The sequence below is a fragment of the Podarcis liolepis genome (assembly GCF_965112155.1).
Source record: "Podarcis liolepis genome assembly, chromosome: 17".
Classification (NCBI taxonomy): domain Eukaryota; kingdom Metazoa; phylum Chordata; class Lepidosauria; order Squamata; family Lacertidae; genus Podarcis; species Podarcis liolepis.
In genome coordinates this window covers 28,447,891-28,471,294 of record NC_139571.1, presented here as the reverse complement: position 1 = coordinate 28,471,294, position 23,404 = coordinate 28,447,891, and the positions used below count along the sequence as shown (strand labels likewise).

The 23,404-nt window shown below is 40.8% G+C and overlaps 1 protein-coding gene across 1 annotated transcript in view; it reads right to left on the bottom strand.

The window, feature by feature from the left end:
* UGCG (UDP-glucose ceramide glucosyltransferase) overlaps positions 1-21,142 on the bottom strand; it is a 33,057-nt gene extending 11,915 nt beyond the window's left edge. Inside the window, exons 1-4 of the mRNA XM_083481548.1 lie at positions 20,606-21,142; positions 6,903-7,044; positions 4,177-4,279; positions 2,001-2,102 (exon numbers count right to left, since the gene is read on the bottom strand). Of these exons, the coding sequence (XP_083337674.1) occupies positions 2,001-2,102; positions 4,177-4,279; positions 6,903-7,044; positions 20,606-20,703 (445 nt within the window). The 5' untranslated portion in view covers positions 20,704-21,142. The remainder of the gene's footprint in view (positions 1-2,000; positions 2,103-4,176; positions 4,280-6,902; positions 7,045-20,605) is intronic.
* Between the last annotated feature and the right edge of the window lie 2,262 nt (positions 21,143-23,404).

The following is a 23,404-nucleotide window of genomic DNA, read 5'->3' as shown; positions in this document are numbered from 1 at the left end:
TGAAATGTGACTGTGGTTTACATCCATGGATTAATGTTTTTAAAAGCTTATGGATTTACATCCCAATTGTGTCTCTTAACTGGCAGAAAGCTTCTGTCCACAGAATGGTAAAGGAAGCCATTTTCAGCTACTCCCCATCCCTAAATTTGCTCTGAAGGGCATCCAACCCTCTGCAGAAGATTTATGGGGGTGGGGAGCTCAGGGGAGAAGGGAATTGCTTAAATTGGCTTCCCTCCCATTCTGCTGATGGAAGATTTACCATCCATTGAGCAACACCACTAGATACAATCCTTATTGGTGAAATATTGGTCTTCTCAATAATATCCAAGTTTTCAAACAGCAGTAGATTATTACATATTGTTTGCAAAATAGTAACAGGAAAGAGTGATAATTCCAAGAAATCCTTTACTCTTTGTTTATAGTTGGTGACAATATTCTGAATATGAGTATTAGGTTGAAATCACAGGGTGGGGGGGAATACTAGAATCAGGGTTGGGGCCTGGATCCTTACCTCCCCCCACCCACCTGTCAATCACCTGACATAATAAGTCAGGCAACAGCTTCAAAAGGGATCACTCTTGGCATCAACTACTGATCAGTGCTGACAGCATGCTGCTTCACAGGTATGCTGTCAGCACCAATCAGCTGACTGACAGTGCACACTTAAAGGCCCTCTTTGAAGTCCATCCTCAGGCACAGTTTGGATTCAAACTGCATCTGCAGACAGACATTTTCCTCTGTTTGCAGGCATGGTTTGAATCCAAATTACAGTTGCAAATGGACTTTAAGGCAAGCACTGATGATGAACTGATCTGTGGAACTTACAAAGCCCTGCTCTGCTTTTTGTAAGCACTGCCAATCACTGATCAGCACCGCTTTAGCCCATGTTTCCATGTCTCTATCTGCCCACACCTCAAATCCAATATGACATCAGGTGCAGGGCAAATGAGGAGGCATGTGGGCTGGAGGTCTGTCCCCCACTGCAGTAGAAGATAAAGACAACCATTACAGACGCTTCAATTTTAAGAGTAAGAGGCAAACTCTAAAATTCAAATTCAACTGCTTAAAGTGTTGCTCAGGCCTGGAAGTGTTGGATCTAGAAGACTTTGTCAGATAGTTAGTTGGTTAAGTAATGTGTCTTCCAAAGCTCTGGCCAGCCTGCTGACACCTACCATAATGAAATCTTGATTGAAACAGCAATAGTAAGAAAGGAGGAAGCTTGCTGTTTATTTCTGAGGTGGATTTCAGTATCCCAGTAGCTACAGCAAAACACTGGGCCATAAAAAACATTTCACAAGATGCACCCGCTACACTAGATACAGCAAGCAAAAGGTGCAAGATGTTCTACTCTAATGCTGATTCAAGAAAATACAGGTTTATTACTCAAGCTTCATCCAAGTGTAATACATAAAGCAAAGCTGGCAGCAGAACTAATCCGTGCTGTAAATTGAGAGAACTTATTTTCCATTTACATGCCATTCCTTATAATACCAGTTGCGGACGACTCTTCTGGCGAACCAGAGCAGTGCACGGAAACGCCGTTTACCTTCCTGCCAGAGCGGTACTATTTATCTACTTGCACTTGACATGCTTTTGAACTGCTAAGTGGGCAGGAGCTGGGACCAAACAACGGGAGCTCACCCCGTCGCGGGGATTCGAACTGCCGACCTTCCAATCGGCAAGCCCTAGGCTCTGTGGTTTAGACCACACTGCCACCCGCATCCCTAAAGACAAAATACTCTAATCTTAACACAACTTCGCTTGTTCACGTTAGAACCACGCTATTCTTGCTTTTCCCTACCCCTTTCTGTCTATGCCCTACTATTGACTAGTTACTCTGAAATCTGAAATCTAAATTCTCCTGTCTTTTTTACCTGTCTTACTTTACTCTGTCAAGTGCTATGCACATGGATAGTGTTCAAACAGCAGCAATATCTTTAAGAGCACGTAATGAGGAAACATTTTTTAATAACCTACTCATGCTGATGGTACACACTTACCTCTTATACCACTATCACAGATCCATATGAGATCATACTTGGCAACTTCATATGCTGGCATTAAATTGTTGATCTTTGGGTTTATTCCAACCTTCTTCCCACCTGAAAAATACAAAATTTTAGTTATTTGCACAAATCATGCATATGTTTTCAGAATATACTGCTCAGTAGTGAGGTGAGGGCTGAAAACTACTGCTGAGGTTGGGAGCTCTCCTAAACTACCACCTGGAGTTTGGCATGTGGGGACAGCAGCAAACAGGCGCTGCATCAGCAGCTCAGCTGACACTAGGGCCCACCAGGACTACAGCATCCTTTTGTTCTTGCATAGTCAGAGGCAGCTGGTCAACTATGTACAGAATTACAGGTGCTCGTTTCATTCTTTTTGCTTTAAAACATACCACCCTTTTCTGCAACAAAATGGTGCTTATTCTCAGGTAAGCATATTTAGCACCAGGCAGGGCGTTTTTTCTAAAAATAAATGTTTAGAGGTGCTCTCATTTTCCTACTGCCCCTCAATGAGGCCCAACTTAGTTTCACAAAAATGTTTAGGGGTATGCATACCCCTGCATCCCCCCCCCGAAATAAAGCACTGGCATCAGGGCACCAGGAGCAAGTTCCAGGGAATCAAGCAAAGGGCCTTCTCGGTAGTGGCGCCTGCCCTGTGGAATGCCCTCCTATCAGATGTCAAGGAAATAAACAAGTATCTGACTTTTAGAAGACATCTGGAGGCAGCCCTGTTTAGCGAAGTTTTACATGTTTGATGGTTTATTGTGCTTTTAATTCTGTTGGGAGCCGCCCAGGTGGGAGGGGTATTATTATTATTATTATTATTATTCTGTAATCAAGACGGTGCTATGATTTAAAATGTGAAACTTTTTCTTTCTCTTTTACAGGGTTAGCAAACTGTTTTACATTTCTCTCTTTCCTCTAATATATGATGTGGGGGACAGGGTGAGAACAGAAATGTTAAAATTCCGCTTCACAACCAAACTAATTAATAATAACCACCACCACCCAACAAAGCCATTAAGTCCTGGTTTAAAATTCCCCAGTTGCACCAGTGATATTACTCTGCAAACAAAAATGGAGATGAAAGGATACTTCTCAGCTCATCGCTCTACTATCTGACCAGGTTCTCAACCTTAATGTTACATTTTGATCTAGCTGAGGAGACAATAGTCGGCCGATTCCTAACATCAGCGTAAAGATGGGTTGAGTAAGACTGGGATTGGGAATCAGTGATAGATGTTTCTGCATAATCTGCAGACGTCTATGGATGCCTGCAGCAAGCAGCACAAAAACATAAGATAAGATAGCATCTTGCGAAGTGCATCCACATCTCTTAAATGGTGCTGCTGTACAAATCAAGCCCATCATCTTCTATTTACTAAACAGCTCAGCTGATACTACAATAAGCAATAAGGGGCACGGTCAACTTCTCTATTTTGCCACTATAAGTGTATTTTGTTGGAAAGCTGAGAATAATATCATCCTTTATAGCAAACATGTTTGCAAACACCTTTGCTGCATTTCCACAGCTGATTTCCACATATACTTGCAAGACATTTTACAAAAGGAGTGGTTAGAGAAGAGAAACTGCAGATCAGGTTCCCTCCCTTTCCCTTTACAACAGAGAACTTGCTGATACAAAACTTAAAGAAAATTTAAAATGTGAAGAAAGCAGCCATTGTCAATGGAGATCCAGAATTGTTACTGCTACATGGATGCTTTCCTGAAAACTCAATTTCTCTTAAAAATTGTTTTGTACTATTTTAATTATATAATTGTACTTTATTGTTAAATCTCACTGTGAAATGTCCTGGGATATATTGAAGGAAGGACAGTATACACATACAAGAATGGATGGATAAATAGGGCATTCAAGCTATTTCCATTTGGAACAGTGTATGACAGAGATACATTTCAAAATGGTAGGAATCTTTTAATTCTAGATTTATATGGAAGGAGTCACCTGCACAGAAAAGTTATTTTCAGCGCTGTTTGAATTTGATTTACTGATCTTCAACTCTGCAGCAAGAATGCTTTACATACTTCTTGACCAACAGTACTTGCATATTAACATATTAAGCTTTTTTAAAAAAATCTTTTGGGTTCTGTGCCAACTGGTCCAATCTATTCAAAGGCAACAGCATGACAGAACTCTTTCCTCACTCACCTATAAATAGCCTCGCATCAACATTGGGATATTTGCCAAGGAGCTTTTTACACACATCGATGGCAGGATCATCATGATCTTGTACACAAAGAAGCACTTCAAACTGTGAAAAGAGATACAGTGCAAATTGAGATACACACACACACACACATATATGAGAAAACAGTTTAATGTTTAATGACAAAAATAAAAAAGGAGAAGGGTGTAAGATGTAAGATATTAGATATTACACTATCTTGTTTGTAAAAGCAATATTCTTAAGCTTTCCCCATGAGAAGATAACATTTGTTTCCTCTAGAAAACCTTAGACACGAGCTTTTCTATAAACAGAAATGGAACTTCACAGAAGGTTTACATTTCTGACAGGAGTTCTACGTGTGCTGCTGCCATAATTTGCCCAACAGTTTCCCTAGTTGAATAAAAATAAATAAATCTGTTTTCCATGAGTCCTATGCCACAGAAATCCTAGAGCAGCAGCATTCAGATAAGTTGATAGAAAACATCCATTCTATAAAACAGAATGTGCCAGTGCTTCCCTTTTCTTCTTGATAATATTTCATTTGATGGTTTCACAAATTCAGCCATCAAGCCCTTTCCCCTTGCCCTCCAGAAACCAATGAAATGCATTCATTCATTTCAGGATGTGACTGTATCTTTTGTTCCAATTAGGAAAAATAATCAAGAGACATAGAGTAATAGTGCAGACTTAATTTTACTCAGGATATACCGGTAATTCAACTACTTTCCCAGAAGAGAGCTGAGGTGAGTAAGATTTTAACATAAATGTCACTATACAGTTTCTGCTTAGCCAAAAAGCTTCTGAAAAAATAATAATCATACCTAAGATGGGTAAGCTAACGAGGCTAGATATATTCTACATAAAGTATATACTGCAAATTATTCTTAAGTATTGATTTTGCATAAATGTGAATGGGGATGGGGAAGGTTGATCTTAACATTCTGAATCAGCAATTTTGATAGCAGACAATAATGTTTAACTGACACACCTTTCTAAAATTCTACCATTACAATAAATGTCACCATCACTTGGATTTGAACTTAGGTCTAAAATACCTTAAAGACTGCTTGGGCCCTTCTATCTTAGCTCAATCACTGAGATTATTTGGAGGAGGGCTGTTAGTCCCACCGCCCCCCCCCCCTTCCCAATGTTACAAAGGCCCAATTAGCCTCAGCCAGAAGACAGGAATTTAAAGTCAACAGTCCCATACTGTGGAACACTTTTCCAGATTTAGGAGAAACCGTGCATTTGACTTTCAAGCATCGTTAGAAGACTTTATGCTAACAGGCAAATATAGCTGTTTTGAGTAGCCAATCGTTTTAATTATTGTTCTCCATTGCTTTTAGTGTTCTTTTAAATGTTTTTTTACCTAGAGGGCATTATATAAATATTTCCATTTAAAAAACAACAACCCTGAAGAATGTTGTTCTAAGAATGTTGATTTTCTTACATTGCAGGGGGCTGGAGTAGATGACCCTTGGGATTATCTACAATTCTATGAAACTTGTGATGTTATACAAAGCTGCAGTAAATAAAAGTTTAGAATCTGGGCCAAATATAATACAATATCTAAAAAGAAATAAAGTATGGCTCTTCTCATACTGCACTTATTCAAATTAGCTCTTCCTGATATTAGGGCTTTTCCCCTTCTCTTAGGAAACAAGCCAATCACTGCTACCGCAATTTTAAGCACTAGAGAAAACAAAACAAAAAAAAAAAATTACAAGAAACTGTATCCCAGAAAATGAATTGAGGGATTGTCAGATATTGCCAAGATTCCGGGTAGCACATTGTAACTTTATATGCTACAGTGCTTAGCTCATCCAGGGGAATTCCTTCAGTTCATATAGGTCAGTATCCGCTAAGACAGATGTGAGTAAGAGCACTTGGCCAGCAAATTACAGTTCAAAGCATATAGTAGGCAGGTCTGAACAAGTTTTATGTAGTAAGGGAAACAACTGACCCCGTACTCACATCACAAGTTCTGGGAAGACGCTGTCAACATCTGTGAGCTTACATAATACTGTACTTATATGGAATTTATTCATCTACAACATTAGCTATCTTATCAAGCACAAATAAAAGTAAAACATGGATTACTGGTGCATAAAGTCATTAAAATTCACTGATCACTTTTGCCAGACCCACTGAAATGAACTGGAGCTGAGCTAGCAAAAACTCTATTCCTAGTGCTTCTGCAAAAGATCTTTCTAAGAAACACAGTATTCTGTACTGGAGGAGAATACTGAAATGAAAGTAGCTCAAGTCCAACAAACCATGCAGGAACAAGTGTAAACTTGTTATGCACTCTGACCCCAAAGGCCTGTTACCCAGCGGGGGCATAGAAAACAAATTGTTCAGTCCATTTATCGGTATGGAATTAGATGCGTGCTACAACCTATTTTGGTTATTGTTACAGATGCAAGACTTCTGACAGTAATCCACAAGGGTTACAGGACACACAGACACACACAATCTCTGAAGCAGCCATCCCTACCTAGTGTGGTGCCCTCTAGATGTTGCTAGACTACAGTTTGCACCAGCCCAGCCCATTGGCCACACTGGTTGCGAGCTGGAGACCAACCACCATTGGAGGGCACCAGGTTGGAGAAGGCTGCTTTGAAGTATTATGCATATTAATATTCCATTAGGCAAGAGAGAAGACCAAGAGGATAGCTTTTAAAAAAAGAAGACTGTTGATACATACTTTGGGATAATCCAATTCAAAGAAGGTTTCCAAGTTGTTGATAAGGTTTGGATCAACACCCTTTAAAGGCTTCAGAAGTGAAACACCAGGAAGCTTGCTATATGGCTGTTTGTCTGTCGCTTTCTTGTTTAGGTGTAAGTGCCTAAAAAAAGAAAAATGCTGGTTAGGAACACTGGTTATTTAAACATTCGTATTTTGCTGTTCATTTACAGTTTGATGTAAGGCTAATTACAGTTAAGTTTTTGTAGTAGAGATTGCAAAAATAGCTTTCTGCATGCTGGTGTGCTCTAAATAGCAGGTTAGGACGCAAGGGAAACACCACATCCAACAATTCTACAAGTTTATGTACAGCACACACACCTGACTCCACTTATCTGACTAGGACCCCAAAGGGCAGAATGGATGCACAGGACCAGTCGAGGTCTCCCTTTTTTCAGTGCCCACCAAGCTATAGAGTGAATCAGTGCTATGGGACCATTGCTCTTCATTCCCAACAGCTGAAACGGGAAGTGTTTGCAGAAATAAGAACTGTGTTTTGCAGATCACAGTTGTTGTCCAAGGAGGTAAGAATTTTAAACCAATTAGCGTGCTCCCATGTTGAATCCCTCCTCTGAGTTTTTTACAGAAACAGATATTTCCTCTCTATACAGTGACAAATTTCCCCAAAAATAATTTCTACTGGTTTCAGAAAAGGGTTTTCCCTCAAGTCTTTAAGCATTGAAGAAAAGTGTTAAATTTCCTCTCCATACCTGCTCTGATAATTAATTATCAGCCATCTCCAGCTGACAGGTTGTTGTTTTTTAAAAATGCACATAAAATGCCAAGAGGCATTTTATGTCGCATCTAGTTTGGTACAAAATCATCCTAGTGATTATATTAATCATGAGTTATTAATCCAGATCTACACTGTACTTTAAACAGGCTCACACTAAAAAAAGGAGATGTTTGTAAGTCCTGTGTTTTTAAGTTGCATGCACAGAGGCTGGTAACTTTCTAGAACAGAGCACAAAAACATTTGGGGAGTTGCCATAAATTAGATGTCTGTAGAGTTTATACTGCAAAATAACTGTTGAGGTTTCCTTATAATGTAGCAGAAGGTTAACTATGAAAGGACCCGCAAACCCAACCATTAATTTACCCCCACCCCTTTTACACACTCTCCCTGAAGCTGACAGCCAAGTCAGCTTTCCAATAATATTTTCCAGCTGCTTATAGAAACTCATCTAAAAAAATGGCTTTATCACAATAATGTACACATTTATTAATGTATTTTGGTTTTTAGAACAGCTGAAATGTGGAAAACAGAATCTGAAACTGAGATATGAGTACCATTTCCCCCCTCATGGTCAAAAGAAGGTAATTCTGTGCCAGATTCATGAGATGGTCTGTTTTTAAAAGTATTTTATGGTCTTTCTGATAATGTTTTATGATTTTTATGATATTTTATATTACGTTATTTTTGAATACCACTTACAGATTTTTAAATAAGTGGTTTAGAAATGCCTTTAAATAAGTAAATTTGAGGCAAAACTCTTCCAGCAATTTGGGATGCAGAGAGTTGATGGAGCTTAATTAGTAGACTTGCAAGTAGGTTCACAAATAAGCTTAGGTTACAAACATTTTTAGCAGTCCTCCCACATATTTCTGCCTTAAAGGATTTGTATGCTCTAAAAGAAAAGAATTAAGTTTCATAAAGCTTCCGTCACAAATCACAAAACCCAGCAAGCCCAGCATTTAAAAACCTTCCATACAGTGGTTGGAATATCAACCCTCTTTCATGCACCCTTTGTAGCAACATCCCTGCCAGGAGTGTCTCTTTCCACAAGGCTATCCAAGAGGAAAAGAGTAGCCACATCCGTGTCCATTTAAGTCAGCATTAAGTGGCTGGTCATTTATTCAATGTGCTCAATATGTTTTGGAGTGGAATTGTAGATCAGAAGTGTTTAATTAAGAAAAAAAAAGTTGCTAAAATATTGGTGACAAGAAATGAAGCATTTGTCCCTTTTGCCAATCTCAAACACACATTAACACACTTTTCCAAGGGCCAGGTGACAGATTAATGCCAGAAAGGAGTTTTAGAATTAACTAAAACTCCCTCATTACTAGGTTTGCCATGTATTAATTCTATGAATGGAGTGCCTTATTTAAACTGACTATCTACTCCTAAATACAGGGTGCCCCAAAAGTAGATATGCTGCTTTAGAATCCACTTTCTTTGTTCTTGACGCAAGTTCACTGTCATCATTCACAATATCAGTTATGAAAAATAATCATTTTATCTGACTCTATCTACCATTCTTTCCAACTGCCAGCCTGAAATTTAACTGCCACTTTGTTGTGTGTCAGTTATGTGTACATCTTTTTAAATGCAGTTTATACTGAAGAATCTGTTTATCTTTTCTTATACTGTACTGGAGGACTCTTCACTTGGATAATCAAATATTCCCTTTTGATTTTGCCTTTTGACACACACCCCCGCTGCCGCATTACAACTTTATTTTATTCGTGGTCAGCTGACCATAAAGAAATTATTTTTAGATTGAAAATAAATATGGTGCTCAAATGGCCCATCACAAAGTTTAGAGTGCAGGCATGTTAAGGTGCTAGAGGTTCACCTTCCTGATACATTATATAAATGGAAAGCACACCTTATGGTGAAGCAGAAAATAGCAATAAAAATCACTTACACCTATGGAGTTTGCATTACTGTTCCAATTCTCCAAATAAGTCAGATTTGTACATCATTTTGAGAAATGATGGAAGAAACTGAGAGAAAGCACAGGAAGACTGGCTAATACTTGGATGATGTAATGTGGATGCCTAATAAACATGAGGTGCAGCAGTTCCACACAAAACACTAATAGAAGCATAGCTACTAACGAAGTTTTGTTTAGACAGGCTGTTCTAACAACAGAACATCTCATATTTCTCTAAGGCTTGGCACATTGTTTGCACAAACATATTATCCATGCAAAGAGGGCAGTATTTCCACCAAGTTTACTTCGAGCAGATTCACTAAAATGAATGTACATGGCCAAGCTGTGTCCACTAATTCCAACAGGTCTCCTCTGAGTAAAACCTATATGAAAACCATTCATGGTTTGTAACCTCAAGATTCTGCATTTTAAGCATCATCTAAATTTCCAAACATCAGCAGTTCAGCCATGTTCTGAAGAAGACAATTTTCCATTATGTGATGCATGCAGAAGAACTCCTCAACACCAAAGTTAATAGAGCAATTCTTCCCTTGTGTCCCTACTGTGCATGCCATTGCATTGGGGGTGAGTGACCAACAGACCAAACCTAACTACAGAAAGCAGCACTTAGTTACTGCTGTTCCAAACTCTGTTCAGGAGGAATTTGAAATATACCACCATTGGTGTTGGCTAAGTTCCACTGCATTGCTAAGTCACGTCACAGAGCTGAAAGGGTTTAAAAACAGGTGCAAGTCGTTCCTGGACCTACCCATAGAATGCCCTTTCAGGAATTAAGGCCATGTTCTGCCAGTGCTCAGTTCCATTGGATGAGCTAAATTGAGGGATTTATGCTATCTTAGCCCCAGTTTAGCCAGGCAAGCCCAAGACCCAAATACAAACTCGCTCATTCTGGCAGATCTTGGGTTTGGATTGCACTGAAAGACTCACAAATAAAGGAATGTTCAAGTCACCACCCTATACCCTATTATGGTATATTCAGAACAGCTTAATGAGACACTCAAGTACTTGCCATCATTCTGCATATTGTGATAACCACAGTCCAAAGTCAAGTGACTTTGTGAGTGTGTGCACACTTTTATGATAAGCAGGTTAGCCCACAATTAAAATTATTTTAGCAAACAATATCAGGGTCTTTTCTGCGATAGGCTTTGGATCTGAGATGGGCTCCAAGATAAAGTGCAGGGATGCACTTTTCTCATTGAAAGATGTGCAAGACTTAGCTGCCAGCTTTTCCAAGATTTGTATGGTTCATGATGTTTAATTCTAAGCATTATGTTTGTGATTGCTTTTTATTATGTTACTGTTAATGATTTAACAAGATGCACTGAGCAGATGGAGAAGGCATTTATGATCTCATCTCACTTGCACCATATTTCACCCACTACAGAGATATAAACAATTTTAGTCCAGCTTATTTTTCTTGCTAGCAACTTTGGCTTTGCATGACTAAACTGAAATCCTGTGTACTAAGATGATGTTGCAAAGTGTACAAAGGAGGTGACTATCACATCTTTTCACCCACACAAACTTAAAACAAACCCTGTCTGGATGACAATACATACAAAAAAGACCTATATTTTGAAAGGTTTTTTTAATTTAAAAAAAAAACCCTGTTTCCAACTAACTTTACCTAAGGGTCAGCTGGAAGAGTCAGTGGGAAATGACCCATTCCCATAAGTAACCTCTTGAGTAGCAAGGAGAGGTGGAACCAAAAAATGTTCTATATAGGGGTGGGAAATCTATAGCCTTCCAGATTATATTAACCCCATTTCCCATCAGTCTAAGCCACTGTGACCAATTGTCAGGGATGATAAGAGTTATCATTCAATAACATCTGGAGGACCACAAACTCCCCACCCCTGCTCTGTAGCTTGACTAAGAACCTTTGCATGAGGAACTAAGGGTGTAATCAAATGCTTATTAGTAGTAACAATATTTCTTGGCCACTCCCCTCACTAGAAAAATCCCAGGGCAGGTTACAGTTTATAAAGTTACAATATAATTAGAACAGCAACAACCACCCCATTCAAATGTAATTCCATACAAAACATTAAAGGGAGGACACCAAAATCAATGTTTAATTCTATTCAGAGGTAAGGCCCATTAAATCATAGGGGAAGGGCTGTGATTCAATAGTAAAGCACAAACTTTGCATTTTTCAGAAAACTGGCATTTTTTCCTCCCTACAGTCAGCCTGGACTGGGAGTGAGGACAAAGGGAAGCAAACATTTTAGGCTTAGCTGAAAAGGGATTATCTTTTAAGACACCTGTCGAATGCTCCCCAAAGCTTTCTAAACTGTAAAGGACCAATCCCCTTCAAAGGTTAAGAGCATTATTGGAGATAAAGTTTTGCCATAGGGGATCAGTCCATCATAATCTGTAAACTACAGCAGGGCGTGCCCCTTTAACCAACAGGTGAGGTGGATAGCATTGATCAAAGGTGAATTTCGTCCAAGGGCAATTTCTCCCTTAACCAATGCTGTTTTCCCAAGGATCCTCACTGTGTACTCAAAGCTGCCAGATATTTATAAATAGCAAAACAGACACAAGTGTACACAGGTGCACTTTTCTTAACCGCACCTATATCGGAAAAGAGAGTCAGGTTCAAAAGAACCCAGGAGTGTTTCAGAAACAATTTGTTTTACAGCCTGAGGACACAGCATTCCAAAAAGGGAAGAAGTGCCTATGGGGTCATGTTAGCCTTTGATGTGATCTAATGCAACTCTCCAGCTGGTATTTAAAGACAACAGCTATTTCATGCAACTTTGGTGCATATATAAGATATAAAAGGAATGGCATAGATATAAAACATGAGAAGTGGTAGAATAATAGAATCTGGAATCTCAACACACTGTCAGCCAAAATGAGCCCCCTGAAATTTTTACACTTGCATAACACCGATGGCCTAGGATGGTATTACAGAGGTTTGCAAACTCCAAAATATTGTTCTAAAGCCCCTATGCTGCTTCTTTATATTCTGGTAAGTAGATCATACTTAGGGTACATGTGTGTGAAATATGCAAGCCAAATTCCATTTTAAAAAACTTCCTAAGCAGCGGATTTCTGTAGAAAACAAGCTCATCTTCATTATAATAATTTTCCATAGAGCTGGTGCATGCAAATGAGGAAGTCCCTAGTGAAATCACTAGGGAGCTTAGGCAAGCCACTATTTTCAACCTCCTCTCCAGATTTGCAGCATGGGGGATAGTAACAGTAATGTATCTTATGGGATTTTAGTAATGCTTGTGAAGCTATTCTGAACGTCTGAAAGCACTATATAAATTATACTGTTATTGTACAAGTTGTTTCCAAAAGGTCTGCTAGGTTTTGAATAAATCTATATTTGAAGCTGCACATGCTAAATTATATCCACATGGAAAATTACAGCATAAAACTAATGCAGTTAGGACTGGAATCTTTTTAATTATCTTAAGAGGGGGGAAATGTTACAGAATGTGGAAAGAATGGTACAATAATGGGATTTATCTAGTGGGAAAATACCTTCCCCAAAAGTATTACACTACCCAAAGGCCAAAGTTTAAAAATAGTGTTTAAAAATATGTGTTTAAAGTGTTTAGAAATATGCTAGAAACAAAGGAAGAGACTAGAGAATATACTGGATGGTTAGGTGAACTGTAGGGAGCTGAAATGCTGAAAAGAATGAACAGTGGACTCTCACCTACTTTGGTTCATCCTTTACAAAAGAACACTAAGAGAGAAGCAGATGATCATGAAATGATAAGGACATTTGCATCTGGAAAATCTGAATTCATTTAAATTGGAATCACAATTATGTATATATGGTACCTTAAAGGGTCTCAGGAAAAGGGTTTTAAAAAGAGAAAAGCCAAAAATTACAGACTTAGTAATTTTATTTTACTTAGAAGATACCAGGGAAATATTAATATTCAAACACTGGATGAAACTGAATATTTGTGATCAATACCATTTCATCTGGCAGACTAGCCCATTTACCTTACTTGGAAAAATAATTGGTCCATTATGCAATTCAGTTCCTACAATGTGCATAGATCCCAGCAAGTTTTTTTTATTGCAGTTCCAGATATCATTCTCATAAGCAAGCTTGAGAAATTACAGAGCTGACCAAAATTACGTGAAGATGGAAGTACAGAATGTAATACACAACAAACTGGGAAAGATGAATGTGAGAATATTAAGGATTCAATGGTATTCAGTATCCTTGCCAATAACTTGTTGAATTAATTAAATGTATGCTTGCCAGACTTGCAGAGTAAAAGTTAGAAAATGAAGTAAAATATCTAAGATTATCTTTTTAAAAAATTAAAAAAACACCTAATCTTGGATAGATTTGCAGACAGTAAAAACTATACAATGACATTAAAAGGAAAACACCAAAATACACTAGGAGAGAACTAAAAGCCAAACTGCTCAATCTGTGGGAGCAAAATCAGCTATCTAATTTTGCATTTAGAAACAACTTTGAAAGCAGCCACAAGAGTATGAATTTGACTGGAGCAATAGTGCTGAGCAAGAGTGTTCAACCTTTCCCTGATGCTCTTTTATGGGTGTAAATAAACTCCAAAACTTCCATTAGCTGAGCAGCAGAAAAACAGAAATAACTAGAACCATAATCCCGTCTCAGAAGGAAATAGAAACTGTACAATAAAACCTGAAAATATGCTGCGCTCTTATGCCACAGCATCCTATAAGACACGGGAAGTCAGGAAGGAATGGAAATGCCAGAAGTGCATAATCCTGCTATAGAGAGAGTGTACAACCTTCTATTCTTACTACCAGGGAAAGAGACAGAAAGCAAAATATAGCCATCCAGGCCTTTTTGTCTCTTTCACTCTAGCAGGAGGTGAGAGGCAGAAAGAAATAAAGCAGCCAGCTCCTCTGTGTCTGTCTGACTGGGTGAACAAGTGGGTCTGGCAGAAATTGCATCCTCTTTCTGTTCCTATTGCAGGGATGGAAAAGGAAGACAGTCCTGCCAGTTGGCATATTGTATGCAGAATTCTACTTAAAATGGAGCTCCATTCTGGAGGAACCATGTAAGAACATCCCCATCTTCCACAGCCCAGAATAGACAGAGGGAGCAAGCCCTTTATGCAATCTTCAGGAGAGACTCTAAAGAAAACTCACTTAGTTATTTCTCTCACACTTGCAAGAAGGGAAACATTCTCATCTACCTAATCCAGAAGATATATCTGTGTTAAATAGGACTAAGACTATCTTCCAGGCAGTTCCCTTATTTCTACAAGGGGGGCTGGGACTGCACAAGAGCTATCCCACTTGGCCACCTAGAGAAAATTATCAGAAGCCTCAGAAGCAGTATTAGAAACTAGATATATAAGCTAATCACCAAATGGCACCCTAAACAGAGTTTGTGGTTGTCACAATGAAATGTCTAGGCACCTTTTATTTTTATTGTTATTCATTTCGTTTCTATACTGCTTTATATTCTAAAGAAAAAAATCTCAAATTGGTTTACAACACATTAAAACACCAAATAAAGCAATCCAGAATAAAACAAATTCAAGCTTCAAGAAAAGTATTTCAGATCCTTCTCCAAGGGACATTTTGCGTTCTCGATATTTATTTACCTGCTTAATTTATATAGCTGCCCCATAGCAGAAGTACCCTAGGAAGCCATTGTGGGAGAGTGGTTAGCGTGTCAGGCTAGGACCTGGAAGATCAGCCTCAATCTCACAGAGTTGTTGTAGGGATTAACTGAAGAGGGGGAGGGGTGAACCATGTACTCATTGGAGAAAAAGGTGGGCTATAAATGCAATAAATAAGCTCTTCTGCTTACCTGCTTAAGAAAGCTGGAGAGGCCAGCCAGATGGAGATGTCAGTTACCAACCTGGCATCCAGAGATCTCCATATGGTCGCAACTGGACCCACACTAGTCACAAAGCACACCTGGCTAATTTCTAATGCTGATCAGAGGACTAGGCACTTATTTGCAAGCCTACAATACTGCTTACTCAACACAAGAAAGAATTCAGCTCAAGGAGAGTTTATCACTGGTGGCCAAAACTGTTCAGCAATACTTTTTAGGGTGATGGGCAGGACTGCTCCTCTCAGCCCTTTGGATGCTATTCTGAGACTCTATCCACCTTCTACTTCCTCTGCACCAAATAAAGCTCCTTGCATAGTATGTGTGCAATAAATGTAACTTTTATTAGCAGCAACACATGCTGCTACAGAGGAACAGATCGGCTCAAAGGATAGCAGTAAGGCACCCCCAGCACTGCAAGGTAGGCAGCCAAACTCTGCTACGTTATTCATTCACTTCCATTCACTCCACTCCCATCCCCCCTTTTAAGACTCTAGACTGAACATAAATACCTTTATGGGGGGGGGGGGTATTTGCTATAGAAAAAAATCAGAGGGCTGTTCACAAGTCCCACCTTAGCAAGATGTTATGCTCAGATGTGATGTTGCAGTATATTACAGAAGTCAACGTATTTTATGTAGGGAAGCACATTTTCCTTTCTTACAATACATTAGACATTCATTTAATGTTTCAAGAGCTTTACTATTCAGAAGCATCTTCTGTCTGTATTAACAGCCTTTTGAGTCTGATAAATTAATATAAGTACCATTCTGGGTTTTTAAAAAATCTATTCTTCCTTAAAAACTATTCTCAAGCATTATTAATGCTAGGAGAGTTACCATTTTTATTCGGATTTCCCCCTAGATTTATATCAGCATCCACTTATTTGCCATCAGTAATTACCTCATAATGCTAGAGAAATATTAACTGTAAAAGAAAACTGCAAGAGCAATCCAAATGCTTTTTGTCCAAATACATATAGTGAAGCATAAACCCTCCACTTTTCTTAAATGAGAAGCTGGTGCAGGAGAATACAATCCTGAACAGAGTACCTTTGGGCTAGGGGCTCTTTCTCTCCAGGTGATTTTTTCCCTGCACAAATTGCATGCCTTTCAAGCTGCTTATCTCCAGTCCCCACAGGGCAAAATACACTAAGATCTGTTATCTTTCTCCTACAGGGAAAAGCAACTGAGGGATAATACTGAGCATTTAAATGGCCTTAAGAGAAAGGATTAAGTAAACCACCTTCCCTTAACACTATTCTGCTGTAGACGGTAATCACTACTAGCCACTTTTCACTATTATTTTTTAAAGGTGGGGTGTGCTCATTTGGAACTAGAGCTACTATCACCCCAATGTATAGTCAGCTCTGACATCAATGAAGGGGGATAAGTGGGATGCTCCTCATATCCCAAACAGATCAGTACTGCAAGTGGTTCTGATCAGCATGCATGTAGAGACCCAGAGCAAAGGAGTGTATCCATTCCTACAGAGGGACTACAGATGAGTGTTCTAGTATTCAATTGTCTTTTTAGTATCCCTGTCCCATATTTTGTTTTAATCCAAGCACTTCCCCAATCCATTATCAGTGAATCATAGTGTTACGTGGAAGGAATTCTGTATAAAGACAACCCTATTTTTACTTGCACACATCCTGTAGCTTAAAGTGCACAAAACTGTATGATGGTGGTTTTAAATGCAGCTTAAAGGGCTGTGTTTATGATGTCTGCAAGCATGGTCTCCCGATTACCGGTATGCTGTTTAATGACAACACAATCCATGCACTATTAATATCAAATTAAAAGAATTCCAAAATGGGGTGATATTTAGAAAATGCAGGATCAAAAGGGTAGATAATACATCTAAATACATACAGTATAGAAAGAGTCACAATTTCGAACAGAACCACTATATAACTTAATATGTGAAAAGCATTTAAAACAAGTATTAGAAGGCAATATTTTTATTCCCTGAGCATTACATACCCATTTTAGGCCATTGCCCTACACCTGAACAACAAATTTATCCATTTTATAATAGAACCATTAGCTATTATAGTATGAGAGTGCTATGCTACAAATTATCTTAAAGGTGTTCAAATAAGATACAGTTTTTGCTACAGTACTTGGCTGTATTATTGCAACAACCATTATTACTGGAAACATTGTGCATATGTTTCTTCCTTGTAGACTTAAAGAAAATTCAGGAGCAGTAGCAGATTTGTTTTTAACTTTAAAACTGATTGATAAACTGCTGAAGAAGTCACTGACAGGACTTTAGAACTAATAATCCTTGAAAGCAAATCATTTAACAGTAAAAGGTCAGTACTAATACTCAGACATACAGGGACATATGCATTTTCATGCACAAGTTTATTTTTGTGCATTACACAAACCTAGTATGCTAGCAGCTACCTGCCCTCATATAACCACCATGCATAGGTTGCTATATGCATGCTGCTCAAGGAAATTTCAAGCATGCTAAAGAGGGAGTAACAAATTCACTGGCATAGTTGCTTGTATGGCAATTCCTCAACTGCTTTCTGCAGCTGTACTCATATATACACTGCACGATAATTGGCGTCATCCAAGATGTTTGATGATGATGGATATTTTTGTTCACAGTGCATTAACTTTTATTAGTGTGCCATACACACCAAATGAAAAGGAATATTTCCTTCCTATAAACACCACACCAAAAAAAAGTTCATAATTAGCAGATCTGTTTAATGGCACCCTGTTGTAATTTTGCAGCTTAAGTCCTATTGCCTTTCACAGCAGTTTTTAGCAAACCAAAAGGGAAAAAATAGAGAAAGCTTTGGCAGCACTTTTAAGGCAATAGCCAACAACACACCATAGGCTGCAACAAGACATCCCTCCCTCCCCCCCCCATCACCTCTGGCGGCCTCCCTAACCCTGCAAAACAAATTTGGGAGGCACAGGAGGCTGCAGAAGAAGAAATTTTATTGCACAGGCAGAATTCTGTTGCACAAGAAGGATGACACTCCTTACGCTAAAGTTTATGACAGAGTACAGAGGAGTGTGGTGTATTGCATTTACATCCGGAGGCTTCCTGGGAAAACCAGAGAGATCTGTCACAATCACAGTATTAAGGCTCATAAATAGGCTTACAGTTCCAAACTAATTATTGCTTTATTATCAAATCATTACTACTTCAGTCCTGTAAACACACACATACAGCCATATAATTTTTCAATAGAATCCCCAAAAAGGTCAAACAAGAGAACTTTAGTGACACTGGATTCAATTCAATACATCATGTGTAAGTCAGGAATCCATCTGTAGTAATTAGTGGCAGGCGTGAGAAATCCAGTGCTTCATTCAAGTAAGAATCAACACTAACAAATAGTAATCTCTCAATCTTTTTCCTATATACTATTTTCTTCCTCAAACACACCACCAAATCAGTTTCTCAAGAACAAAACATATTTTACCTCGTAAAATATTCTAGCCACTTTTTCTCTCAATATGAGATTAATTCCATAATATATCAATATTCCAACATTTGCTTACACCTCCACTGCAACATAGCTATGAGTAGCAATCTCTTCGGTGATAAGCCAATGTAATGTACAGTGTATAACATTGCACTGTCACATCTTTTTGGCTCCTCACTGAGAAGCAGAACATGTCCTACTTTGAAATCATTTGTTCTATTTCACACTTTGCTTGTACAAGCTGAAGTAAGCATAGAAGGACAATGAACACCTGTCTTCACAGAATACCCTTAAATGTATGTATGCACAATGAATCCATGCAAGGTTGCAGTGAACATTAAGAGCATTATATGACTATAATGATTAGTGAAAAACACACACATGCCTGCAATATTAGTACTAACAAGGAAACCAGAAACAAGTTGTCAGCTATAGCCTTTACTGAAAGGGGGGATGAATACAGGCACTGCCTTGAGGATCTAGGAGGAAAGACAGGCTACCGATACAATGACAACACAAAATTCCACTGAACAGCATAAGTATTTTGAAATGGGAGTTAAGAGGTAGGCTTGCAGTTGAGCACTGATCATCAAAGTCTGCCATGGTTGCTCCATAGCCATTGCCTCTAAATAGGTAAGACAGGTGAACAACAAAAAAACACAGTATCATAAAAATGTTCGTTATGAAATTCACATGCATAGACCACCTACACTGCAATAAAGGCAACTGTGTAGGTGGCCATCTGGACAGACGCCATAAGGAACAGGTTCAAATAACTGTACATTGTGATATAGGAATGAGCTGAGCTGGCAAACAAGACGAATTGAAAGGGACTATGATTATGACTATCAGCATCAACTCTGTAGCTGGCACTCCACTTGTTCCTCTTGCTTAGCACAGGCTATGTTAATCCAAAGGGACAGCGCGACTACAGATACACTGAACACAAGCGAGGTTCATTGGTGTGTGCAAAGCATGCGTGTGAAGGTGGGAGGAGAAAGCCGGCTTGAGGTATGTGGCACTTTAGGGGGACAGCCATAGGACCCAACTCCTAGGGCCCCAAGGTCTTTTTGGCCCACCTCCCAATAAAATTGTTGATGGGTGTTGTCGTTCAAAAGGTGTGCATGCGCCACATCAGTTATGCAGGCGGAGCTTACCTCCCCCCGATATTTCATTCACCCTGCACCCCAGGACCCACATGAAAGGAGCGGGTGACTTTCGGCGATGGCCAAAAACACGATAGACTGGCAAGGCAAGGGGACACGCCTGCGGTTACAGGGCAACATTCATGCCTTTATCAGTATTATGGGCTGGGCAGGGCAGGGCGAAGCAGGTGCCTCAGCTATGTAACCAGAGAGGGAGGAAGAATGCATGGAGGTTTCTGAAGGGGGGAGGGCAAGCACACCGAGATCTAGAAACCTCAATCCCCTCCATAGGAGCCTGGGGGCACATTTCCACCTTCGCCCACCCCCCAAATAAAATATTTGAAGGAGCCAGAGAGCCCTCCCCCCCACACACACAAGGGGATGACCATTGCCATTCAAATGGTGTGTGGCCTTGTGATCGATTATGCAGGGCGGGACTTACCTGGGCGACCCCCCCAACCCTTAATATTTTGGCACCACCCCAAATTCCCCACTTCCTTCCTTCCCACCTTTTGTGGAAACGGAGGAGAGACCCTCACACAGGGGAGGGAGGCCTCACTTACGTGTAGATGATGGACATGAAGTGCATGAGCCACAGCACCAGGAAGAGGATGAGCCCGAAGATGGCGAGTCCCTCCAGGGCCAGATCCAGCACCGCCATCCCCGCCGTGGGCCACACGCGGGAGGAGGAGGAGGAGGAAGGAGGAGAGGGAGTCGGTCCTCCTCAACACGAGCAGCGGAAGAATCGGCAGCGAGGAGGCCCCTCCCACTCGCCGGCTGCCCTCACGTAGCCCCTCAGGCGGACGCCCACCCGCCTCCTTCCCCCTCTGCCTCGCTCCTTTCCCCCGCTCCTCCTCCTGCTGCTGCTTCTTCGCCTGCCAGGCCGCTTCCTCCCCTGACGGCGGCCGCTTCTCCCTTCCTCTCTCCCCCTCCCTTCGGGCTCGCTCGCTCTCGCCCCGCCGCCGCCGCCGCCTCCCGCTTAGCGCTACTGCTACACTCCTGCTCCTGCTGCAGCCCGCTCGCTCCCGCGCGCAACTGACTGCCTCCCCGCTGAGCCAAACGGACTTGCCTCGCGCCCTTCGCCCCGCCCCGATGCTGTCAGCCTCCGAAGCCACGCCCCCTCCCCTCCCTTTCTTTCCTTTCACCCCTCTCTCCGTTTAAGTTTCTCTTCCCCAGGCGATGCTGGCGTCATCGCCGCCCGCTTCAAGGCAAGCCCCGCCCTCCGGCACGTCACAGGGAGGGGCGGGGAAAGGCCACAGAGAGTGAGTGAGTGAGGGTGAGTCACCGTGGGCGGGAAAGGGGGCGGTGATGTCATCCGCAGCCGGACTGGGCGGCATTCAGCCCCGCTGGCGTGGGGAGGAGAGAGGGGCGCGCGCGGGAGGGGAAGGACAAGCAGGAAGGGCTTTGGGCTTGTGGTTTTTTTTTGTCCTTTCCGTCCGTCCCAGTGCCAGGTCTCCACCGCCCCACCTTTCCCAGATTTTACACACATGCACACACATTTTAATATATCTGTACACAAACACGTACATGCACACGTGTGTATGTGTGTAGACACACACACACATACTCATGGGAGTAGCCCGGGGTCGGGAGGGGTCAGCCGCGCCCCTGAATCAAGTAGATAAATAAAAATACTTGTGGAAAGATTTGGGCAGATTTTTCTGGGCACTTGGGGTCAAAAGCCTATGGAAGGAAGCACTTTTGTTTTTTCTTTCTGTCCGTCACAGCGTCATGTCTCCGCGCCCAACCTTTCCCTGATTTTACACACATAGACACATACATGAGCATAACAATACAAATACAAATCTGAGGTTCTCCCCCCCCCCCCACACACAGAAAGCCTGGCCCTCCCTAATAAAAATCCTGGCCATGCCCATACACACACACATATGTATTTTATATATACCCACACAAACACATTCTCTTGATGGCTGTAGTAACACAACCCTCTCTGTTGTAGCAAGAGAGCAAAGAGCAAAAGAAAGTACCTGTGCCATTCCAGAAATTAAGAGAAATCCCACAAATCAATTAAAGGAGAAACCTCATATAGCACTGTAAAAAGTCTTGAAGGGGGCAGACAGAAAGGTGAGTTGGTGGGTAGTTTTTAAAGCAGGAAACCCCACACCACACATGCAAATCCCTCATTATGTCCTCTGTAAGGGAACCCTTTCCAGCGCAGAGCCTCCGACAAAGAAAAAGTGGATTGTTTGCTGTAGCAAAACTCATGGTGTTGCAATGGCACATTTAAGCTTAGTGATTAATATGGGTGAGATGCTTTTCTGGAACTCCTTCTTCAAAAGATGTGGCAAATGGGATAGGATGGTAGATAAACCTGGTGAACTTAAGACAAGCCTGCTGGCTTTGGTCAATGGCTTGTCTGGTTCAGTTCCCCCATACATCATGCTGTGAGGGGTGTATGTGGATTAGGTGTCCTTTCATCCAGCTTAGCCAATCTCCTGCTGGCTGCCAGACATGCAGGCAGAAGGCCCACTGGTGCAGTGATTGCTTCCAGATAGGGTTTGACCCTACTGCCATCTTGTCTTTTTTTGCCATGGCTGCCATGAGCAGCAGGCGAGTGGATGGAGAAGTGTTTTTTCCTTCAAGAATGGGAGTTAGAATCGCTTCCTTGGTCATGCTTAGCGCAGACCCACTGAAATCAATGGAACTTAAGACTGAAACCCTAAGCCCACTCACTAGAGAGAAAGTTCCACAGACATGCCTAGGATTGCGCTATAAATTAGTCATTCTAAGCATAACAATAAGTCTAGATTTAATCCGCTGAACCCAAGCTGTTTCCTTATCATTGCGTTTCAAAATCAAAATTTGTCTGAAATATCCTTTGTGGTTGAAACAGAGAGGAAGTACATCATCAGTTTCAGACTCCCACGTTAGGCAATAGCTTGCTTCTAAAAGGACAGAAGAGAAGAAAACCACACAAGTTTCATTCAACAGCAGCCAGCTTCTGGAACACATTGAGTTAGTAGAGTTAGTAGAGTAAGACTGAAAGTCCTATCCCATTCTTGTTGCATCCTCCAAAGGAGTCAGGAGCCTTTATGTATATGCTTCCACCACCATTACTATGGCTGTTGTTAACAATATACTGTAGTAAGAAGCGGGAAGTTTCCTTGTACAAAGCAGCTATATATCTCCAGTTTCAAACTGTAACCCCTTCTCTGAACTCCAGTGCTGCTTTTTTCCATTTGCTTCCCACTTTCAGCTCAAGAAATTTAGACAGCAGCTTTGGAATTTTGCAGGGACCATTTCTAAAAAGGAAATGGCATTATCAGAAAGATGGGAGAAGGAGGGGCCAGGGAATTGTGAGTTCTGAGGATTGAGTATGATGACTGTGGAGGAGCAGGAAG